Here is a 21,798-nt window from a genome sequence, read left to right as displayed (position 1 = left end):
ACACACACACATGCAGACACACACTCTTATTCATGCACTACTTTCCACTGGAGTGGGGGGAGTGTGTGTGTGTGTGTGGGTGGGGGGGGGGCTGTTTTCGAAGGTTGAGCTCCAGTTCATCTGGCAGGCATTGTATTTTGCTCAGCAAATAATTGTCCACAATTTCACATTCCCAGCTTGTGGTCTGTGGACCCCCTCTCGCCCTCTCCCCCTCTCGTTCTCGGAAGTCTTCATCTCAAAGGAAGATTACATGGTCTGCGGTAGCACATTCATGCAGCCACCATTTTAAATCAATACCCAGGAGAGGGTGGAAATGTGAGTGCATGCACATCTTAAAATTGTCACATTCTGTCTCCAGACCTGCAGCGCTCCACTCGCAGTCAACAGCTCTATACATAGATTTCCTATTTTCCCGGAGCAGATTGGCATTGACTGCTTTTTGTTAGTTGGTGTGACATTTGCTATTCTCAGAAGACACATCACTTACATGTAATCGTCTCCTGCCGGCGTGCCTACATGCTACAAGTGTGCGTGGTGCGTGTGCGCGTGCGTGCGTGCATTCGGCAGAAACATCTGTTAGGTTAAGATACGTGTAAGTGTGCGCGCGCGGCGGCGGAGAGGCATCGACAGTGAGCGCGTCGTGATGCAAATGAAGTCGGAGTGATGACATTGTTTGTTTTGTTATTGTCACTAAAATTTAAATTGGAAAATTGGAGCTCACAAAACACGCCGACTTTTATGTCTTCATTGCGAGTGTGCAGGAGCGGAGCTGAGCCGCAGATACGTCACAGAGCTCTCCCTGCTCTGGATCCGACCCAGCGAAGGCCAGGCAGATGTTATTTATTGTTCATTGTCTCTGTCTTCCCTCGGGGACAGAGATACACTTATACAGATGTCCACAATAACTTTACTTGTCATTTCTTCTTAATCGTTGCTCGACACTGCTTCACTGCTGCACTCGTGATCGCAGGAGAACAGCAATTGTCACTGTGACTGTTTTAAAATAATTTGAACACCAAAGTGGCCCTCTTTAAATGTGTGCCCCCCCCCCCCCCCAATGTTGTTGTGAGCGTGCGCGTCCGTGTCTGCGTGCACGGGTGCGTGTCCTGCGCACAGACCTCGGGTTGCCAAAGTTCAGGTTTCACTTTTATAGGTTGTCTCGTGCTGACTTGAAGCAGTGGACGGGGTTTCTTTTCTTTTTTCTTTTCTCTTTTTTTTTTAAATGCACAGAAAGAACACTTTGTTCTGCGGACGGGGAAATCAACAGAGGAGCCGGTGGAACACAGAGGGAAGGAGGAGCGGCGGGCATCATGTGCGGCGCTAGTATGGAGAGTGTGCCCATGGAGTGTGTAGACAGGAGAAAATAACGCTGTGACAGTTGGCACTCCTTTTTTTTTTTTCTTCTCCTCCTTCTTCCCTCCCCTGTGTACCCCCAGTCCACCCCCCACCTCCTCAGTATTGCCTGCTTGTGGGAGTCAGAGGTTAGGTTTTTGGTCCCATCGAGGAAAAGGCCAACATTACAAGTCCCGTTTCAATTAAGTCTGAGAGACAGATCCGGCTACGTTATTGCTTGGGGGAATAAATGGCACAGGACAAGACCATACATCATTCGCTTATATGCAAACACTTCACCCCAGCCACTGACATTTACTCAATCCTGAGCCTTACATCTCTCAACTGTAGGCACATTGTAATTTTGTTTTGATGTGCAGATGCTTTTGGGTCAGCACATTGGATCGGTGGCGAGCAGCAGGGAGGGATCTCGGTCCAGATCCCGTGTGTGTGTGTGTGTGTGATGACTGCCACGTTGCCTGTCCTCTCCTCGCAGTACTTCCTGAATAACGTGAGGCTGCCTTGATATTTTCATTTGGAGCACAAATGACACTCTGAAGCTCGAGTCCTGACGTGTTAATTGGCTGAGTTTGAAGTTTCCAGGTCCCTCATCGTCTGCATATGTATAAATATATTGTCTGAGCCCATTTGCTTGAGGCCCAGCGGTTGTCATGGAGTCGTTGCTGTGTCATGTATACCTTAAATATTTCATGTTTTTGAGGAGTTGGAATTTGTCACCTCATGACTGAACTCTGGAGTTTTGTTTGGCTGTACCTGAAAAGGACACATTATTTTTAAACTTTATGCATGAGCCCCACCGATCATGTTGATTTATGGAATCTCAGCAAGGTATATTAAAAACAAAGTTATTTTTAATTTTGCAGTAATATTCCAGTGCAGATTCGACATTTGTTTTGATTCCCTTTGTGTCAGGTACTTAAATTTGACCTGTCAAGGAAAACTCAAACTGATATTTATCATCTATTTCAATTCCACATTTGTCTTAATTCGAAGAGTTTGTTTTTAGTGAAAAGAAACTTGACCATGAACTTGAGGCCAATAGATGTATAACCACTCCCCTTTCAGTCCTAAGCATAGGCCGGTGTAAGAAAAAATTATGGCTGCACCTTTAAGCTTATTTCTCAGAAAGAAAAAACTAACTCAGCACTTAAAAAAAAACAAACCTACACTGTACATAGCATGTTTTTTAATGTTAAATGAAAAATTTTAAATACGGAAAGATACGATTCGTGCACTCGATTCTTCCTCCCCTGATAAAACGTCTATTAACAGTTCTGTCATTTTCAGTTTATAGGAGGCTGCAGCACTCCAGTCTGTTCACAATTAATGATCTGTGGCATAACACCCATTAACACTTTTCTAATGTGACACAAAAATATGGTTAGTATTATCATTAAGGAAATTATGATGGAGCCGTAGAAAAATCCCATTAGCGCGGCTGTCAGTGCTCTTGACATGCGGCTCAGTGTGTTGGACTGGGGTGTCGCGGGAGCTGGCCGATATCTCTTCTTATTCCAGTGGCATGTGTCTCTCCTGTTGTCATGGATCGTCTGCCACATGGAGGAAGAGTTCGGATTCACAGACGATGATTGATTCCCACCACCGCTGCAAATGGAATCATTACGTCGCCGGGCGTATTTGCATCTGTCTCGTTTGCCTGTGTAAATAGCTGATCTTTTTTTTTTAATATTTTTTGGGGGGGGGAGCTAAATTTGCAAATGATTGCTTAGCAGAATTATCGCCTCATGACAGTGTTTATACTGCTGCCGTGGTGGAGCGCAATTTTTTAATAATAGCAACGCTGTTATGATTTGCTTACAGTACGTGGCAATATATGGAGGATTACAAATATTACACAACCTGATTAACACGCTCCTCTATCAAATTATTTATGACACTAATCACCAGTTCAAATAATGCTCATTAAGAAAGTTATTCATGTGCAGTGTGGGTCCTCCTCCCTCCCTTCACAGCCCTAATTGAGGAGGGTTGACCTCTTGACCCGAGCTAAATTGAGTTGTAGTCCCTGTGGCGAGCGTCTCCTTCCCGGTCAGTCGGGGCGGATTACACAGCCATTGTGTTCGGCACTGTATCGTCCAGGCTGGCTGTAACCAAGCAGATGAGTCACGCATATCCAGGAACACACTCAGGGTTTTTTTTCTCTCGTCTTTCTTTCTTTATGCATGAGAAGTGCTGTGAAATAGTCACACACACGCACACACACACACACACACACACACACACACACACACACACACACCTCACACTATTCTCGAAATCATTTGATGCAGCAGGAAAGGGCCAGGCTGCTGGGTCTGTCACGTTTTGCTTATTCACGTCTAATAAATCCTTAGTTTAAAAAAAATAATTATTTCATCGTGTGCACAGTCTGTTTTATACCTTTTGCTTTGTTTGGTATAATTTTAGTTTTTTTACTTCATGTTTTGTATTTTCTTCCGGCACAGCTCTCTTATCTGTAGACAATTAATTCATCCTGTAAAAAGAAACGTCCTATCTTGGGGATTGTCACTCACAATACAATGACAGTTACTATGTTCATTTGGTGAGTGTGTGTGTGTGTATGTGTGTGTGTGTGTGTGTGTGTGTGTGTGGCCTGTGTGTTAATTAGTGGCTTTTAATGCTGTGTCACTTGTTGTGGGATTACGGTTTTCCTGCTCTGCATTTTAAAAAATCAAAAGGAGCAGCGCCGGAACGCTCCCATGTGTGTTTGGTATTATATTAACAAAACCTAGCAGCATGATTACAGTTTGTCACCGGGCTGAGTGATACACTGTACCTTGTCAAACATTAATTAACTGATAGCGGTGGCGCACTAACAACAGTCCGGACAGAGTCCTATTCAGCGGAAGTTGGAGTCATTAGGAGGCGATCATGAGCTTTAGAGAACGTTAATTAAAACTCTCCGGCTATTTGTGTTTGGACCCGGCTGTCGATCAAAAGTCGGGCCGGTATGAAAACATCACACACAGTTTGCCCTCGCTTGACAGCTCATCCTCCCATGATCACTTCCTGGCGAGCTAATTAATTATCTCGTGCGCCAACGAGCAAAAGCGTTTTGCGCCGCGACGGAGGTTGTTTACTTTAAACGACGCACAACTTTTGATAAGTTCACCGTGGCGAGAAATCATCACCTGCCCTGCCGTCATGTTAAAGTTCTTAAAGGCATTGTGAAATAGAATTTTCTGCCTGAACTCCCTCGTCTCACCAACAGGGATGGTAATCAAAACAAAAACCTCCAGCTCCCCACCACTGATCTCTGATAGAACCGTGGGGGGATTTATTAGGACCCCCTGTCCCTATAGCGCATTTAAATGATCCTGGATGCAAGGCGCTCCACAGTGCCGCGGAAACTCATTAAACTCTCGAGGCGTCAGTCGCTGAGGCCTCCCTCTACAGGACGAGGTTTCCGTGTTGGCTGACACACTCTTCGGTGGCTCCGAGGGATTTACCTCCATGGTGTCCAACTATGTCTATTCCATCACTTTTAATTGATTCAGCTAATTAAATGGCAGACCCATGACCATTTGTTTACCATATTTCCTGCATACATCAATTATAAGTGCAACGCAAGGATTATAGTTCCAATCAGAGAAAATCAGTTTCTTTACAAAAGGTTATTTCTGAACAAAAGCCCCCCTGTCAGTATCCTTAGCAATTCACTTTCGGCTGGACAAGGCCCTGACGGCAACACACAGCAGCTCCGTCGTTTGCCATCTTCACAAGAAACACTTTGTCACTTTCCTCTTCATTTTTTCACCGAGGTTTGACACCACGCTTGACACAGACTCTTGCTCCCCCGAGGAAACGGCTTCTGCCACCATAGGATCCTGCCTTAATTATGCAAAGTACAGGATATTTTGTGCGATTTTAAAAGTGCGGCAGTTTCTGCTTTGGCAATCACTGCCACACTCTCCTACTGGGAGGTCCTGTCAGACTCCCCCCTTCCTCTTTGCCCAGGAAAATGAAAGGCTAGAAAGAAAAGACACAATGGAGAATGCATTTCAACTGCAGGGGTGGAACGCAGTGGCGTAAGAAGTCCTTAGTGAGACCCTCATTTTACATGGAACAGGTGGGAGACTCTTTTGTTCTCGTCCCGCTGTTAAAATCCATTTCATTTCTGGTACTTGACATATCACACGGAACTCTCACAAGTTCCAAAAAGGCTCCGATGTAAGAGGCTCCTACCTTTTATTGAACAGAAGTCGTGTTTTTCAAGGCCAGTGCGGTTTACAAAAAAAGGTCCAAAGTGGACCTAAAGAGCGGACGTGAGTGCTGATTCAGCCGTCGCTATTTAGTCAACCACTCAAAAATCCAAAATCACTTTGCAGCTGCTGCTAAGACACATCTGAAATATTTGTTTCGGTATTTTATTTTTTTTAAGTTTTTATAACAGATCGGTTTTCGGAAGGTTCATGTCAGTACCGGCAATGTACAAATCGTCTTTTTGATCTTTACCAACCCGAGACTCGGGACTAAAGCAGTCATCAAGGTGTTTCTCACTCGGGCACTGTTGATGTTGGGAGGACGTTTCATGGGAGACGTCGATAATTCATCACGTCATTACCCAGTCCAATATGTTATTTACGTGGGTGTCTGTTTGCCCTGTTGCCAAAGCTCATACATATGAAAGGCTTGCGTGGATTCCCAAACCACAGGTTGAGCTGTCGAAAGCTGTTGAAATCTCTTGGAGTTTCCGTACAGGAAATCGCAATAGTAAATAATAAAAAAGAAGGGAAATCTCAGCGTGTCGAACTTGTTTTTCACTGTTAACTGTTTCTCTCCCTCTTTTTCTCCCCCCTTCTCTTTTTTTTTCTGGCAGTAGAAGACAATGTGACAGAGGACCAGCACAGTCCCGGGCAGACTGCCATTCCGAGCGGTAATGCTCCATTTCATATTTCATCATTTTCGGCTGGAAAGTGGATCATGTGTCTGCGTGTGTGTGTGTGCCTGTAAAATCTTTGTTGGGCTCAGAATGATATTAAGTCTGCCTTGACTGTTTTTTTGTTCACACTTTAAACTGCATGGCTGGTTGCATGTGTCCTCAGAAGACAGGGGCCGATTGTGCATCTCTTGTTTGCCAGTTGTGTGCATGCATACGAACAGCTGTGCTTATAGCCGTCCTCGTGTTTCGCCGTGACTTTTTTTTTTTTGCGGGACTCTTTGTTTCCCAACCTCCTGTGTGATGTAGACTAGAGCCACCCAGATGAATGTGTACTGTCTCCACGTGTGCCATTCACAGTGGCCCTCCAGGAAAATAGCAGTAATTCAGGTCAGGCTAGCAGAGAGCCCCCTATGAATGAAGCCTGCTCCTGATGCACCACACTGTATATTTTCATTTCATTTGTCTCTGGTAAAGGTTAAGTCTCAGGTGTGGTTATTTTAAACCCGATATGGATGGTTTTGCCCAGCAGGCTGGGGACCTTGGGTGCTCCTCGGCTGCCACATTAGTCCAGCATTTACCCAGAGCTTTCGGAGCCGCATTCGCCACCACAATAGAGTCCGGCGTCTCTCAATTGCTCATGACAAAAGTATGCTCCCATTTTATTTGTTTGCTACAACTGTCTTCTTTATCATGCGGAAGATATTTCGTGCTAGATTTGAGTTTTTTGATCAGGAAAGTGTCATGTCTGACATTCGGTAATCTCAGTTATTTCTCTCCTATGTTTCCAAATTGCCCGTTACGATATAATTGATCGGAAATGTCAGTAATCTATATTTATGTGTTCCATCCCTGGAAAAAGCAGAGCAGCATCTATCTGGCGCTGTGTTAATGTGTATCGACAGGTATTGGTGGGTGGTTCTGTGGAAAGCAACTGCCTCCTTAGCCCATCTAACCCCAGCTCAAGGGATGAAGGACTGGGCATAAGCGGCAGACTTGCCTCGGAGGCCTCCTGTCATCCAGAGCCAAAGCAGAGCTAATGAGTGTGCCTGATTACAACGACCCCCTCAGACACACGAATACCCCCCCCCCCCCCCCCCCCCCCGGTGCGCCACCACCTCCATCTCCAGAGTGAGGGGAGACAGCCGCCACATGATCGATGTCTGCCTGTGGAGAAATCAGGAGGGCGCACAAATTAATTTCTCACTTTCCTCATTTGACTTCGTCCGACTGATTTATTTTTTAACCCCCGTCTCTGGGATGCAGCTTGACAAATGGCCATTGCAGGATTAGAGTGGTTTGTGGCGGCGAACCTGAGATTTTTTCCGCTCACTACTTCCCAATTCTTCACCTCCAACTTTTTAAAAAACGTTTAACCGCGGCTTGTGAGCTACGTGGTCTTCCATCCATCAGACCTCACAGTTGAACCACTGCCTCACATCAGCCCCCGTTTTTAAAGGCGAGCAGCGTAAAAGCTCACCTGCTATAGTTCACGCCTTTGCCTCTTTGACCGACACGGCCACAATGGCCATTACTCCCTCTGACAAGCTCAAGGCTTAATCAGACATGGTGTCAAGATCTGGCTCATAAGGAGACCCCCAATCGTGCTCTTCTGTGACTCTGCGAGCGTTCTGCGGGCCGTGCATCCTGCTCCTCATTCATGTTTGATACGTGGCAAAGGCAAAGGAGAAATGCTAACAAAAGAGGCATTCTGAAAGATAGACAGTATTATGCATAGTATAGAGAGGCAGGAACAGTGTGATATCTGAGATTTAATGAGGCTGTGCGCCTTTTTTACCCAGAGAGTGCCGAGCAGGCTTAAGATCTGCAGCTTGGCTTTACCACTGTGCTGCCTGTGTGTAATTATAACCACATGCCCCGTGCTTTTTATTCTCTCTTATATATACATCCATTTCTCATTTTTTTTCCTCCTCCTTTCTGCCTTTCTTTCTTTTGCTCACGGCTACACCATGTCGAGCCAGTTTTTTTTGGGGGGGGAAGAGGGTGTCAACGTGGAGTGGGCCGAGGCAGAAAGGAGGCTTACGGAGATCTGAAGGGGCGTCTGGATGGCAAGGTGCCGTAGTGTAGTGTAGTGGTGTGTAGCGTTGTGGCGCGGCACATGAGACGCCGGCTCTGGCTGAGGTTGAGGCTGCCCACAGATCAATGTACTGCGGGGCTCGCTACAGCAGGAAGAGGAAAGGACTCTTTCACTCCACCACTTCAGAAAATCATATTCTCTATTATTCATTTCCTTTGATGTTTTACTGCACTAATGGCATAGCAAGGCGCTCAATATGATCGCTCCCTGTGAGAGAGCGAGGGCAGACAGGCACAGACAGAAAGAGAGCGAGAGGGAGCATTTCGAACGTTCAAATGCTTTTTCTCAAATTAACCGCTTTGATTTCCAGTCTTCCTTGTAAGCTCACATCTTTTTGTTTTAATAGCAGATGATGGCGCCTACATACCTGTGATTATATGTGCTACTTCCTTCATGTTCTGTTCTCTGTGTTGTCGCCACTGTTTGTTCTGCCTCCCGTAATTGTTTGGCACATTTTCTCTGTCTGTGCGACTCTTACATTTTTGTTATAATTTTTTTTTACTCTCAGCATGCATCATAAAATTTTCATAAATTCACTGCATGTTTATTTGTAACATATGAAAGGGAGGGGAAACGTTTTCTGTCAGCGCGTCACTTTAAGAGTTTCAGGGAGATGGCTTTTGACAAGCAACCTCTGCCATGTTCGAATTTCAAATAAATCACAATAATTTAACAGCAATTAATCCTTCAATATGAATCTGGGGAGCTTCGAAGCAGATAAATCAAATTGCATGTATCTAACATATGAACACAGCCCCCCCCCCCCCCCCCCCCCCCCCCCCGCCCCACGCGCCTCCTCCTCCATGCAAATTCTTGACAATCATTAACAATCTGGCAAGTGTCAAACCTGCAGCCGCGTCGTCGGATCACGACGTCCTTTAATGATGGGGGATCAGTGGATGTGACGGCCTAAGTGGATACCCCCAAATCCCATCCACACAGAGGAGGATACACTCGGAGGCACATGTGGCATTAGAATGTAGTGTGACCTATATATGGAGGGTGCTCGGCAAAAGTTTTAGATTTTTAAATAATGAGGTGCCGGCAACCGTGTGAAGGTTATTCAATCTTAATGTCCTCCTATTTCTGACAGCCTCCCTCACTCTGATAAAGGAGCGTGCTCACCTTTGATCAGGCCCGCCGACATGTGTCGACAGAAGCTGCTCGCTGGTTAAGATAAATTCTTAATTTGAACTTGGGGGTGGGTGGTTCTAGGGAGGGTTTGCCAGGGAGGGGGCATCATAGGATCAGGGTCTCTGGGAATGATGGGGTGGGGGGGTTGTAATAATGTTTTCAACACCAAGGTCTTTCATTGCACAAAGAAAGGCTCAGGCTAAACCCTGATGGAGCTTGACGTACTGTATCCACAGGCAAGTAACAGCATATAGCCCTCAGTCGTTTCATTGCTTTTCGTGCTCCAGTGATTTGGGGTCTGATTTGAATGAATTTTACTTTAAAACACTGACATCCATCACGTGTTGCATTCCAGAAATTGCTCAGTACCCAAAACAACTTTTCTGAATATCGTTATCCTGATCTCTGCATTCAATTTCATTATTTAATCTTAACGCTTTGGGTTAGACGTCAGGTCTCCAGTGAGGTTAAAGGGTTCGTGGAGAGAGTTCACTTTTTAGGAGGAAATTATGAGGAATTCAGGCTTTGCAGCCTGGCCAGGTCCTTCGCTGTATTCCTCCTTATTCCATTTCTGTTCATTCATACCCCTTCCTCCACCTACTCCTCCACTTGGTCAGTGTCTCCACCTGTCTCAGTGGGTGGGCCAGACAGTGGGGGGACAAGTGTAGGCTTCCCTGCTAGGGACCACACGTCCCCGGTGGGGGTAATGGAGCAGAGAAGAGAATATCAATTAAAAGGTTATAAATATTTAACAGCAGAAATATTCAATAATATAAGGGTGGTGGGTCCAGGGGACTCCTCAACTTACAAGATGAAAGTGGCGGCATGATAAATGTCACGCGGTACCAGAGGAGAGCGGAGTGCGTATGATGGATGGACTCAGACTCAGACGGATATTACACAGCTCTAAAGGTGTCAATCACCATTTAGAGTTCCACATTTTATTAGTATTGTACTAATGCACTTCTCCCACCATAAAGACAGAAAAATTCCTCCCTAAAAAATCCTTCAGTCAGATCTTCGTTTTATTCCCCTCATGAATAATTTCTCGCGCTGAGCTGTATCGTCTTACTTTGAGCTGACCTTATCACAGTGTGGATCAGCTGTGGTCAATGCAGCCTCCCTCTCGTCCTCGCCGTCCACGCCGGCCTCTTCAAAACTCATTAACAAAATTTAGCAGGGCAGATATAGGCGTGAGGAAAAAATTCTCAATGTGCCACACATCCTGCCTCCATATTCCACATGTGATTGTCAGCCATTCGGAGCATGTTGCTATTGATCTGCTGTCCGGCCTGCAGAGACTGGTAGAAGAAGATGTCCTGATCTGATGGATTACTGTATGAAGCCCAGAGGCACAGGAACCTCAGTATTGACGTGGCTCTTTAATCCCAGGGTTGGACGTGACCTTGCCATGTCAAGACCCCCCCCCCCCCCCCCCCACTCCCGCATCCCCCAAGCCGCGTCCAAACGTGTAGCAGTGTGCACTTCCAGCAACGCGTCGCAGCGGTGCACTGGAGGTCACCCTCGCTCGACCGAGAGCATCCAACCCAGCCGGAGTTCACTGGAAGTTGCAGCCAAAACATGTCACTGGAAACAGGAGATAGCAAGGGTTTGGAAATCAAACCTGCAAACGCGTAAAGCTCGTTGGGTTTTGTGCTCGTAAATTTCCCCGGTTTCTCCGAATCGTTCTTCTTTTTTTGTCATTCGGCCGTTAGTATAGATCTATTGCCCGTGAAACATTGGGAGAAAATCACCTTAACATGAAAAACAGCATGAAACGCATCACAATTCTGTATTTTTATATGAGATGAAACATAAAATGCTTAAATGTAGCTGTAAGTTGTTTCCCTGACAGGACCGAGTTGTAATATTAGAGAAATTAATGATTCATAAAGGAGTCTTAACCTCCTCCACAGGCATCCCGTAAAAAAAAAAAAAAAAAGACATGAAGTGTTCACATTTCAGTGCATATTGTGAATTCTGTGTCTCCGCGTGTGCGTGTGTGTGTGTGTGTGTGGATGAATCATAAGTCTACATTGTGTGGCTTTTGGCCCCAGTCAGAAGTGTTTCCCCCCAGAGCAAGAAAGGCCTGCATCTGCGAGGATTGGGTTGGGATTTTCATTTTCTTGAAACACCTTCTGTTCTGTTCTGCATGGTCCCACTGGGGACCACGGTGCTGATATTTTTAGAGGGCATGTTCCGAGAGCCTCAGTCGCCAAGAGGGAAGGACAATGGAGGGTGTGATGTTACATCAATACTTGGCGCAAGTGGGGGGAAAGGAAAAATCCTGGGTGGCCTTGGTGAGTTCTGGAACGCCTTTCCTCAAGGAATTTCACAGTTTGAGAGCACCCTAAAGAAGGAGGACTTAAAATGGCTGCCCGAGTGTATACCCACCCGATATATAAATATATATATCAGTACCCCACGCTAGTCCTCGGGCACTGTTAACTGTGTGCTAGGCGGAAAAAAAAAACAGGCTTCCTCCTGACATCCCCCTCCGGAGTTTCAGGACAAGCTGAGGAACACTTGCATCAGTGGGGCTTAAAATGGCTGCCAGCGAAGTGCAACTGGCTTTTCTCCCCCACAAAGCCTTAACCAGGGTGACATGATTGTTTTATTCGAAGAATGTCTTTTTAATCAGTCATATTGTGAAGTGTAATGGCCACAGCGGGGGAGCAACAGGGCTGCAGGCCACGCCGCCTATTCACATGATGCTGTCGCCAGCCTGACTCACTTCGCCATGGAGATGTCTATTGTACATCGTGAGTCAAGGTCTGATTTGTTGTTGAGATATTTTCTAATCACAGTGTTTACAGTATTTTTTTAATCCCAGTCCTGGTTCAGATTAGCCAGGCGCCCACCCCTGGCACTGCTGCAGCACAAAGCCAACAAGAGACAAAACTGCAGATGGATTGAAGAATATTGATGTGCGCGACCCGCGGCTGCCTGCGAGCAAGGCTGAATAATTTAGGGAAGTGTGTTTCGTGACGACAGCCTAACACACACCAACCTCAGTTTTGTATGTTACGCTCCATATACATCCACAGTCCGGGCTCGGATGTCTCGATGAAATGGCAACGTCTGTCTCTGTTGATGGACGCTGACCGATGTAATTCAGCTCGCACCGGCAGGATTTCATATTTCTTTGGTCCAGCCAAAACTGCAATCCAGGATTTATTGACTACACATATTCCCATCAGTCTAGTTTCATATACTGAAGTTTTGCTTGGGTGAAGCAGGGCAAACACAACGTAAAACCATTTCTAATAACAGAGCCGTGTGTGCGCGCGAATGTGTGTTAGATTTGTGTGTGTGTGTGCGCAGTGTGCCACCCTGTCTGTGTGTGCCTGTATATCTCTCACCCTCACCTGCCCAACGGTTCTGTTATGGCATGAGTGGTTGAGTTACAGGGGCCCAAATTGAACCTGCATTTTTATTACAGCTTTTATTATTGTTTTTATTAAATCCAGAGTCTAGAAATCCATTTTATTGTCACCCAGAGGAAGCCGTGGTACTTCACTGTGCGGGTCACCCCTCTGACTATGTGGTGCTGTCATTTCCTGTGGCTCGGCAGATCCAGAGTGCGCCCTCGAGAGGGCGGCGGAGGATGGTGAGACCGGTCGTCTGAGGAAGAGGCTGCTTTCTCCAGAGGAAGGCGAAGAAGGAGAGGAGGAGGACGAGGAGCCGGCGCTGCACAGCTGCGACAGCTGCCGGCAGGTGTTCGAGTCGCTGAGCGATCTCACCGAACACAAGATTAATCAATGCCAGCTGACAGGTAAACAACGTTCAGCCCACCGAGCCTCCCCTCCACACTGCCACTCAGCTCTTCTCCCACTCCCACACTCACTCAGTGCCTTCACCAGAGAATATGCCACACTATGTGTGTTAGTACACTGCGCCAAGGAGAGCACAACACCAGACTACCAGTTTCCTTGGTGCATATCCAAAAACATAGACACACACACACAGGCCTCACACACACAGCACATTATTTATATGTGCTGTACATCAATATCTGCAGACATGACACACATATAGGCCTCCGTGTGTCCTTATAATAGATCACTGTAGGCTACAGACTGTATTTATAGTTTGTGCATTGTGTCCTTCCCCTGTTTCAGCGTAACACTTTACACAACACTATACTAATTCTAACATTTCACCAGAGTGTAACATGCTGCTACGAGGTCCCACAGTAACCAGACCACCAACTGGAAACAGATCCTTGCTCCAGGAAAGTCCCTCAGCTGGTCCCAGTGCTCACGAGCAGCAGTAGTCATACCTAGTGGGACCGAAAGAGAAGGATGCCATTGGCAGACTGTGTCATTGACCTGTTGATGGATGAATAGAGCTATAAATACCCTGACAAGGTGGCAGACAGAACTAATGATGTGAACTGAAGGTTTCCATGTGCTTCTCCTGGACTTGCTGTCCTCCTTTACATGTCCGTATGGGCCCACATTGAGAGAAACGCCATCTGACACACATTTCCCAATGTTTGGGGCGCAGACCGCGTCTCTTTCCATCGTGTTCAGCAACGGAACACAAACAAGCTAAAACTCAATGATCCTGTTTCTGATTTTGCACTGAAGCTACTGTTTATAGATTTCTGAGGGAATTGGAGAGAAAGCTCGGGTAATCTATGTTTACATTCAGGCACAGTTTAATGTCATATTTTGCAACCCACAGTCAGCAAACCACAAATTATAGGGTCAATGTCCCACGAGTTTTACAAAAATTTTCCGTTAACTGTAAGTCAGTCTCACAAACCTAGTCTGGTGCATGTGTGTGTGAGTGTTTGTGTGTTACAAACTATATAGCACAGGTCACGCAATAGACGTGTTTTTAGATAATAAGTATCGTTAATTGCCTGATTGTGTGCGTGTGTGTTTAAGCATGAACATGAGGCTGTTATCATGCCCTCATTGTTGTTAATTTAAGCAGAAACACATGCATGTTCCCTGCAGGAGTGACTTTGTATGTGTGGGCGTGCTTGTTTACTTGTATGTGCGCCACAGATGTGCAGGCGTGTGTGCAAATTCAAAAACACCGATGCTCAGTCAACTAAAGGTGTGAAAATCAATGTAGTGTTCCCTTTCACATGACTGTCATCCAGCAAATGCATTCAGCGGTTCGAGGGAAAGAAAGTTCAGCTCCTCCTGTCACCCTTTTTTTTCAACGTGACACCCAATTCCATCAGGCCAACACAGATTTGTTGACCGTACCATTTTGAAAACCTGAAAAACTGAAAAAAGTAATTATTAAAGACACATGTGGACATGCACTAACCCAGTGTCAATTTAAAAACTTGTTTTAATTGTACTTGTTTTAGCCACTGTCAAACACGCACTAGACATCACCAGGAGGAGTTGAACCCGGAGGAGCTGAACACAAAAGTCTGAATCTGTTGAATCGGACATTAAACTGACTTTAGCCTGCCAGCTCTGAGTATAGAGTCTGTGAAACGTCCGACTGAGTCCTTGTGTGAGCAGAGCAGGTAACTCTGGGGAGAACTCATAGCGAGCAGGTGGGAGAGTTGATCTTGTTTCTATCCTGCATCCTCTACCCACCATCCTTCACCTAAAAACAAATCAAGGCTACATCCGTCCAACGGTTTAGTTTAACGATCTCTGTCCACTCTAGCTCTGTGGCTCAGTTTCAGCTTTAATCCCCGCACCTTCCAACAGGCCTGAAAATGCAGTTCAGTTCTTGAACTTAAACGGGGCCGGCAGCATTTTCCAAACTACTTAGTTTAAGTGTCTCTAAAACGCCAAAGTAGGGTGAACGCCATACGCATCTGTACCAGAGTTGATGCGTTTACAAACCAAAATGTAGGAGAATGGATGTAGCATTTCCAGCTGAGGAGAAATCCCTCCTGTTTGCATCTCCAGTTGTTCAGGGCACCTCATGACAATGTCCAGACCCAATCGTCCAGATAACAGTCAAGCTCAGGTCACATGTGATAACAGCTTTTGAAGTGCAACACTCAGGAAACAGTCAGAAATGTGAATAAAAGAGAGTGTGTGATGTGATTCAGGGTCAGAGCTTTTATGTTCTTACTATTGTAATGTGGTCGTGGCATGACTCAGCCATATTTTTCCTATAATTAAGCCCAGCTTTTATAAATGTCAATCTTACGGACAAATAACTCTTAATTGCTCAATGATGAAAAAAACACCGTTTGGATAAGCGCCCCCTTGGAAACCAAACAAAAGAATCTAATTGCCATTAGGGTATTTTGATTGTGCAGAAACACTCTATTAGTATTCAAACACAGTGGGAGAAAAGAAACTTCTAGATGGCATACTAAGTACTTTGATGGTGTGTGTGTGGGTGTGTGCGTGTTTGTGGATTCTCTGGAATATGGGAGGAGATTTCCTATGTGGCATTATGTAGACATCCATGACCAATTAATCTGCCTTACATCAAGTCTCTACTCACAGATGGATCCTTTATTAGAGCCATTTTCTAATCAGCCACCAGCACCTGCTAAACCCTCCATTTTTACAATTTCAAATGTCTTATTTTTGGTAAACAAATTGCATTGCTTGACTGGAACCAATCCACATATGGAGATTTGCTGGCTGTTCCCTAACAGCTCGGCTTTCCCCCCACAGCTGATATCTCATAAGGGTATTACTGTGTATTACTTGAACCAGATATGCACATATACACGCAGCACCTCACATGTTTATTATGGGCCTGATTATAACATAAGAGTCCCTGTTCTGTAGTAAAACACAAGTTTCACAAAAGGACAGAAATAAAACAGACTGAATGAAGTCTAAACAGATTCGAGCAGCATGGCGACCACGCCCGATGGACAGAGAGAAAGAGAAAGATGTTACATGTCACCGCGATCAATGGCGGCCATTGTCTCCCTCCCGTCTGCCAGAGGTATAACACCTTTCCATGCACTTAAGCCGTAACCACTGCAGTGCGCTAAGGGAGCGCATGGGTATGGATTGCCTCGTGTCCCTGATGCGATCGGTGCTATTGATCGCGCTAATGCTGGACTGCGGAGGAAGGCGAGAGCCTGAGAAAGGGAGCAAGGGAGAAGGAGGGAGATGGGGAGAGAGAAAAAGAGAGAGTGCTGCAGGAATGCATCCCCAGGGAGTCCGTCTTGGGCTGGGGCAGGGCTTCAGGAATGCTCCCCAGGAGATCCCAGTGAAGGCTAGGGCAGGGCTGGAAGAATGCTTCTCTGGAGAGTTAAGCGTGGAGGCTGGCTGGGGCAGGGCTGGAGGAATGTTCTCCCAGAGCACCCCTTTAACTCTGGGGCAGAAGTGGAGGGGCTCCACGGGGGGAGAGAGAGCGCTCCCCCGTCCCCCCTCCGGCTCCAGGATGGCTGCGGATCAGGTTTCCGTGTGGGGATCAGCATCCTGCCGACAGGGCTTTAGGCTGCCCTGGGGAGGAGACAGGAGGCTGGAGGCATTGCTATTCCACAGGCCTTTCCAAAAACACTTCACAAATGCTTTGTCTCACTGTCTCACTGTACTGTCTATACACCCTTGCATTGTTACTGATCCTTCACAGGGAAGGAGAAACAGTGTCTGTAGTCGGATGTTTGTTCTCAGTTGGCACAAGACATGTTCATATGCTCGATATGAGAATGCAGCGGTAGGCAGGGAAACGTGCCTTTAGACCTACTCACCAAAAGAAGTACCTCGCTTCTCGGCTCATTTCCACTCGTGTTTACCAGCCTGCCCACACTGTAAATAAAAATAACACCTCTCGCTCCGAATTTAATTCAAAAGATTGCATTTTCACAAAAGCCTCTCACTGTCAGTCCTCCAATTCTGTCTCGCTGAAGATATTTGAATAGCGTTGTGCACACACGGGCTGTCAGCCTGGTGGCCATTCTTTCATTACGGGTCCAGCTCCCTTGAGCAACACCTTTTCTTGTGTCCTTCACTAGAGGAGGGGCATGGCCGCTCCCCCCAGAGAGATCCGTGCCCTGCTATTTTAACCCTCTGTGAGATGACCTTTTTAATAAGTGTCTTTCTCTGTTTTCCTGCCGGCCACTGTGCGAGCAAACAGAGCATGTCTTCTGCTTCCCTCAGATAAAGGAATCAATCAGAGAGGGTGCAACAGTGAAAGAGAGAGAGATAACTGGGCCATATATGGATTTATATTATGTAGATTTCCTCCTTTACTTCTTCCCTGTAGATATTGCAGAATGCACTCGGCTTCAATAAAATACATTTCAGATTTATGAGAAAAATACAAATGAAATACGAATGCTGAGTGAAAAACAATAAGACCCCCACATACACACACACACAAAGCAGAGGAATGGTAATACAGTAAATAGTTTAGACAAATTTCTAATATGAAATCGCTCTTTGTGCCGGGTTACCAGACAAATCTTTAAAACCTGCTGATACATGTTTTCCCCTGATCCGTCTCTAACCACGACATGTTTGTTTGAAGTGTTTGAATTCATTTACATCAAGTCTTTGGGTCAGCGGCATGGAAACATTCAGTAATACCCTCAAGTACGAACAGGCTCCTGGCAGTCCGTGTTTTCTACTAACTGTTTCCAACAGGCTCCGATTGGTTTGCGCTGTTTCTTTCTGTCTTTTATTTTTTTTTTTCATTTTTTCAACTAACTTTGTGTATTGATCCAACAGCTGCTTTGTGGCTGCCAAGAAGAATGTGCCAAACTGCAAAGACTTTATTTGCTTCAAAAGGGGCTCACATAAGAGGAGAGCGACACGAGCAAGACCTGATTAGCCGAACTCTGAGCCAGTGCCGTTCATCAGAAGTTCTGCTGTGTTTTTTCGCCCGGGCGTCTTGCGACATCCTGGTACAAAGAGCAGCACACTGATTACAAGCCTTTGAAAGGAAGAGAGGCGGTCAGGGGAGAATAGCTACTTCTGGCACAACGCAGCCACTGAAAAGAGACCTCATGCTAGAGTGAGCTCTCAGAATTGGGCTCGAGTCTTTCCTGTGTGTATGTGTTTGTGTGTGTGTGGGGGGGGGGGGGGGGGGGGGGGGCGTGCTCTATGTGATTGTCTGTGGGAGAGAGCGAAATAGGTAGGGAGAGAAAGGGAGACGGAGAAAGAAAGGGAGCATTAAAGTCGATGCTTGACTCCACGGCATTGCGTCCCTGTGCAGTTCCTCTCGGTGCGACAGCGCCAGTAGCGTTAACAGTAGTGTCATTAGGAATTCAAAGCATATGCCCTCGTGAGGACGCCCTCTCTCTCCTCTCTCTCCCTCCCCTGTGCTTCACACCGCACACATTATGCACAATATAAAGTATTTATTGGTCTTTGTAAGACGACGACTGCTTTTTTTCTGCAGAAGAAACTATCAACACAAGAAAAGAAAAGGATTCGTTTGTGGCCTGTGTTTGTGCGATCAAGGCAGAAATTATAGTGACCAGCACTGCAGCTCCTTCATATTCACACCCCCACTCTATGTTACACGCTGTCTCAGATGTATTCGCCGGCTCAATCAGTCATCCGCCTCGGCATGCAAACACACACAGACATATTAGCACGCACATGCGCACACGTGCTCCCCCGTAGCACCTGTGTGCTTGCACTTTGCATTCCAGACGGCACATAATTCATCGGCCTGGACGCAAAACACATGCTGTGATCTCATCCAGTTGACCTCTTTCTTAAGCAGGTAGCCACAAAAGCACGGCCGACGTGTGGACGGACCAGAGATAATCCCACGCACTGAATGAAAACACCATATCAACGACACTGCCATTTCCCCCCCTCCACTTTGTAGCATCCCTTTGAAATGACCAACTTCAGTCGTGTGACAAGACCTGGCCGTGGCGATGTTGTACTCGGTTTCTCTTGATCTCTTCATTTCTCCCTGGCCCCGGCTCTGCCTGCTCTTTGTTCACTCCCTTCCTCAGCCTGCGAGTCTTTTTCAGCGGCACAAGCAGAAGAATGGCACATTAAATCTTAATAGGACTGCGTCTGGCCGTGTTGAATTGCAGAGCGTGTTAAGCCGGCGCTTTCCTCCCCCTTGGCACACGCTCGTGGAAGTGGAAAACAATTGAATAAAAGAAACCGCTCCCTCCCTCTGTAGCGCAAGTGACTTCGGCTGATCTGCTGAGGCTATGAGACTGAACTTACGCCGGCTCACAAATGGCTTAAGCCCTGACTGAGAAACGCTAGCATAAATTACATTAGTGCTTTTCAAAATGCAGGGACATACATGGACAGTAGACACAGGCTTTACCTGACCACCCACAAGGAAACTGTTGCATAGTCTCCTCTCAGGGACAGTCGAAAAATCCTGCCATAAAACTCACTAGATATTCTTTGACAACAAATGGCAGAGTAGAGGACAAACTTGCCGGTTCAGACGCGTGAAATGTAAGCTGGCTCTTAGTGGGAGAAAGGGATAGGTAGGAAAGGACGAAGAGACACAAGCAAGGTAGGGGAGAGCCAATCTTAGCAGCAGCAGCAGCGATGTGGGTCCAGGCCTGCTTTGTCAGGCAGTCAGAGGTGGTAATTAGCCAGTGATGAGTTGACTGGTTGTGTGTCCAGTGCACAGCACTGCTGGGTGGGGCTGTGGGAGGTAGATAAGGCCACCAGTGGGCTTATCTCTGAGAAGGACAGGCACCAGGCCTGCCAGGCAAATCCACCCACAGACCAGCCGCATTTTATTAACACCATCATTAATGCCAGACAGGTTATGTGCGGTGGCTCGGAAGAGAGAGACGGGAAAAAAGTAAAAAAGCAAATAAAGTCTCAATTCCTGCTAGGTCGGCCGGTCTAAAGTACATAGCCATCGGTTGACGTGTTTTGAAAGCAAGGAGCTTGTGGAGATGTTTACCAGGTAGGCAGCCAACGGAAGGGCACAGAGAGCGAGCTTGGATCTTACCTCTGGGTTTTGCTCACTCTCCTCTGGGTCCCCGGAATTCAAATGATTTTCTTTTTTTCTCTTTCAAACGTGGGACTGCTCACTGGAATAATGATGAGGCAGATACACAAAAACATAACTAGGCGCAAAGAAAATGCAAAATGTATTTAAAAAAACTTTATGGACATTTGCTCAGTTTCCCCACAAATGCTTTGTGAAATGATGATTTTTTATTTTTATTTCGTGGGTTATGTTTGAGTTTATTCTAACTTTTTTTATTAAAAGAATAATGATAAAGAACATATTAATCATAAAATGTAATTAACCTTAGACGTTTTTATTTTTCATTATTTTTTATTCATTTTGATCAGATCTTACCTAAACAGGTGTCAGGTGTTTAATGTGGCAAATGAGCAGTCAATCACTCAGGCTTGATTTTTATGAACAATCGTGTGACGTACGTTCCACGAACAAACACTTGGTTTGTAATTAACACTGTGTATTAGCATATCAAATGCCAAAGCTCCTCTCAGTGGCATGTTTCTCTGTGATAATTTACACCAGCAGTCGACTGGATGTAACATGGCATTGAGACAAAAACGTTCGGCAATCTACATACACCTCCTTCAGAGACACCCAAAAAAACATGCATAGCCTTTTTGATTAATGTTAAAACTCCCTAATGAAAAGGTCATAGACTTTTGCTTATGTCTGCATGGAAATGTACTGAGCATTGATCCCCATAGGGCTTTTCCTTGGTTGTTTTTTGCCAAACTCCCCAGTAATGGGAGGAAAGGAAGGAGGGAGATGGAGGGCGGTGGAAAGAGTGACCAGTCCGACAGGTTTATGTCTCCCTGCAGGCTGAGCTCCGTGGAGCGGGCCCACAGGAAGGCGTGGAGCCAGCTGTGACGGCATCCTGCTAACCGCGGCGGTGTAGGAACTTTGGGGTTACACTATCACCGACTCAACGTTTCCCCCCTCTCCTCTACCCCTCCCAGGGGTTGTTTTTGTTGGCCAGGGGGTAGTGTTTGGGTGGGAGCTGCTATGGGGCTCTGTGGAACAGCCACTCCTATACTTCAGGATATGAGGAGTTTCGGTCACCCGCGAGGACAGGGATTCTCAAATATCATATGAAGTAACACATTTGTTCCTCGGCGCTAATTGCCATTTTTCGAACTGGAAGGTGGGTTCATAAATTTTGTTTTATGGGCAGGATGGGTGTCGTTTAAGGTCTCCAAGGCCACCAGCTGGACTGTGCTTTGGCAGAGGGAACAGTGTGTCGTGACAGAATGTAATGGTTTGACGGTGAAGCCATGCTATCAGGTAATATAAGGATGTCATCTTAACGTTAAGAGCAGTGGACAGCAGTGTGTGTGTGGGGGGGGGGGGCACCACTGAGAATGTAAAGGTCATCTAATCTATTCCACCTCCAACCTGCCTGGCTGATCAATCATCCTTGAGGAGTCAATCGATTTGATCAGAG

General features: G+C 46.2%; 1 protein-coding gene across 3 annotated transcripts in view; it reads left to right on the top strand.

The window, feature by feature from the left end:
• LOC133968155 (zinc finger protein 521-like) overlaps positions 1-21,798 on the top strand; it is a 92,339-nt gene that overhangs the window by 1,725 nt on the left and 68,816 nt on the right. For all 3 annotated transcript variants that reach the window (XM_062404036.1, XM_062404034.1, XM_062404035.1), the window contains exons 2-3: positions 6,197-6,250; positions 13,060-13,260. Coding sequence is in view for 2 of the 3 variants with exons in the window: in XM_062404034.1 (XP_062260018.1) it covers positions 6,197-6,250; positions 13,060-13,260 (255 nt within the window). In the remaining variant the exon portion in view is untranslated. The remainder of the gene's footprint in view (positions 1-6,196; positions 6,251-13,059; positions 13,261-21,798) is intronic.

The sequence above is a fragment of the Platichthys flesus genome, chromosome 14 (genome assembly GCF_949316205.1).
Source record: "Platichthys flesus chromosome 14, fPlaFle2.1, whole genome shotgun sequence".
Taxonomy (NCBI): Eukaryota; Metazoa; Chordata; class Actinopteri; order Pleuronectiformes; family Pleuronectidae; genus Platichthys; species Platichthys flesus.
This window is presented reverse-complemented; position numbering and strand designations above follow the sequence as displayed.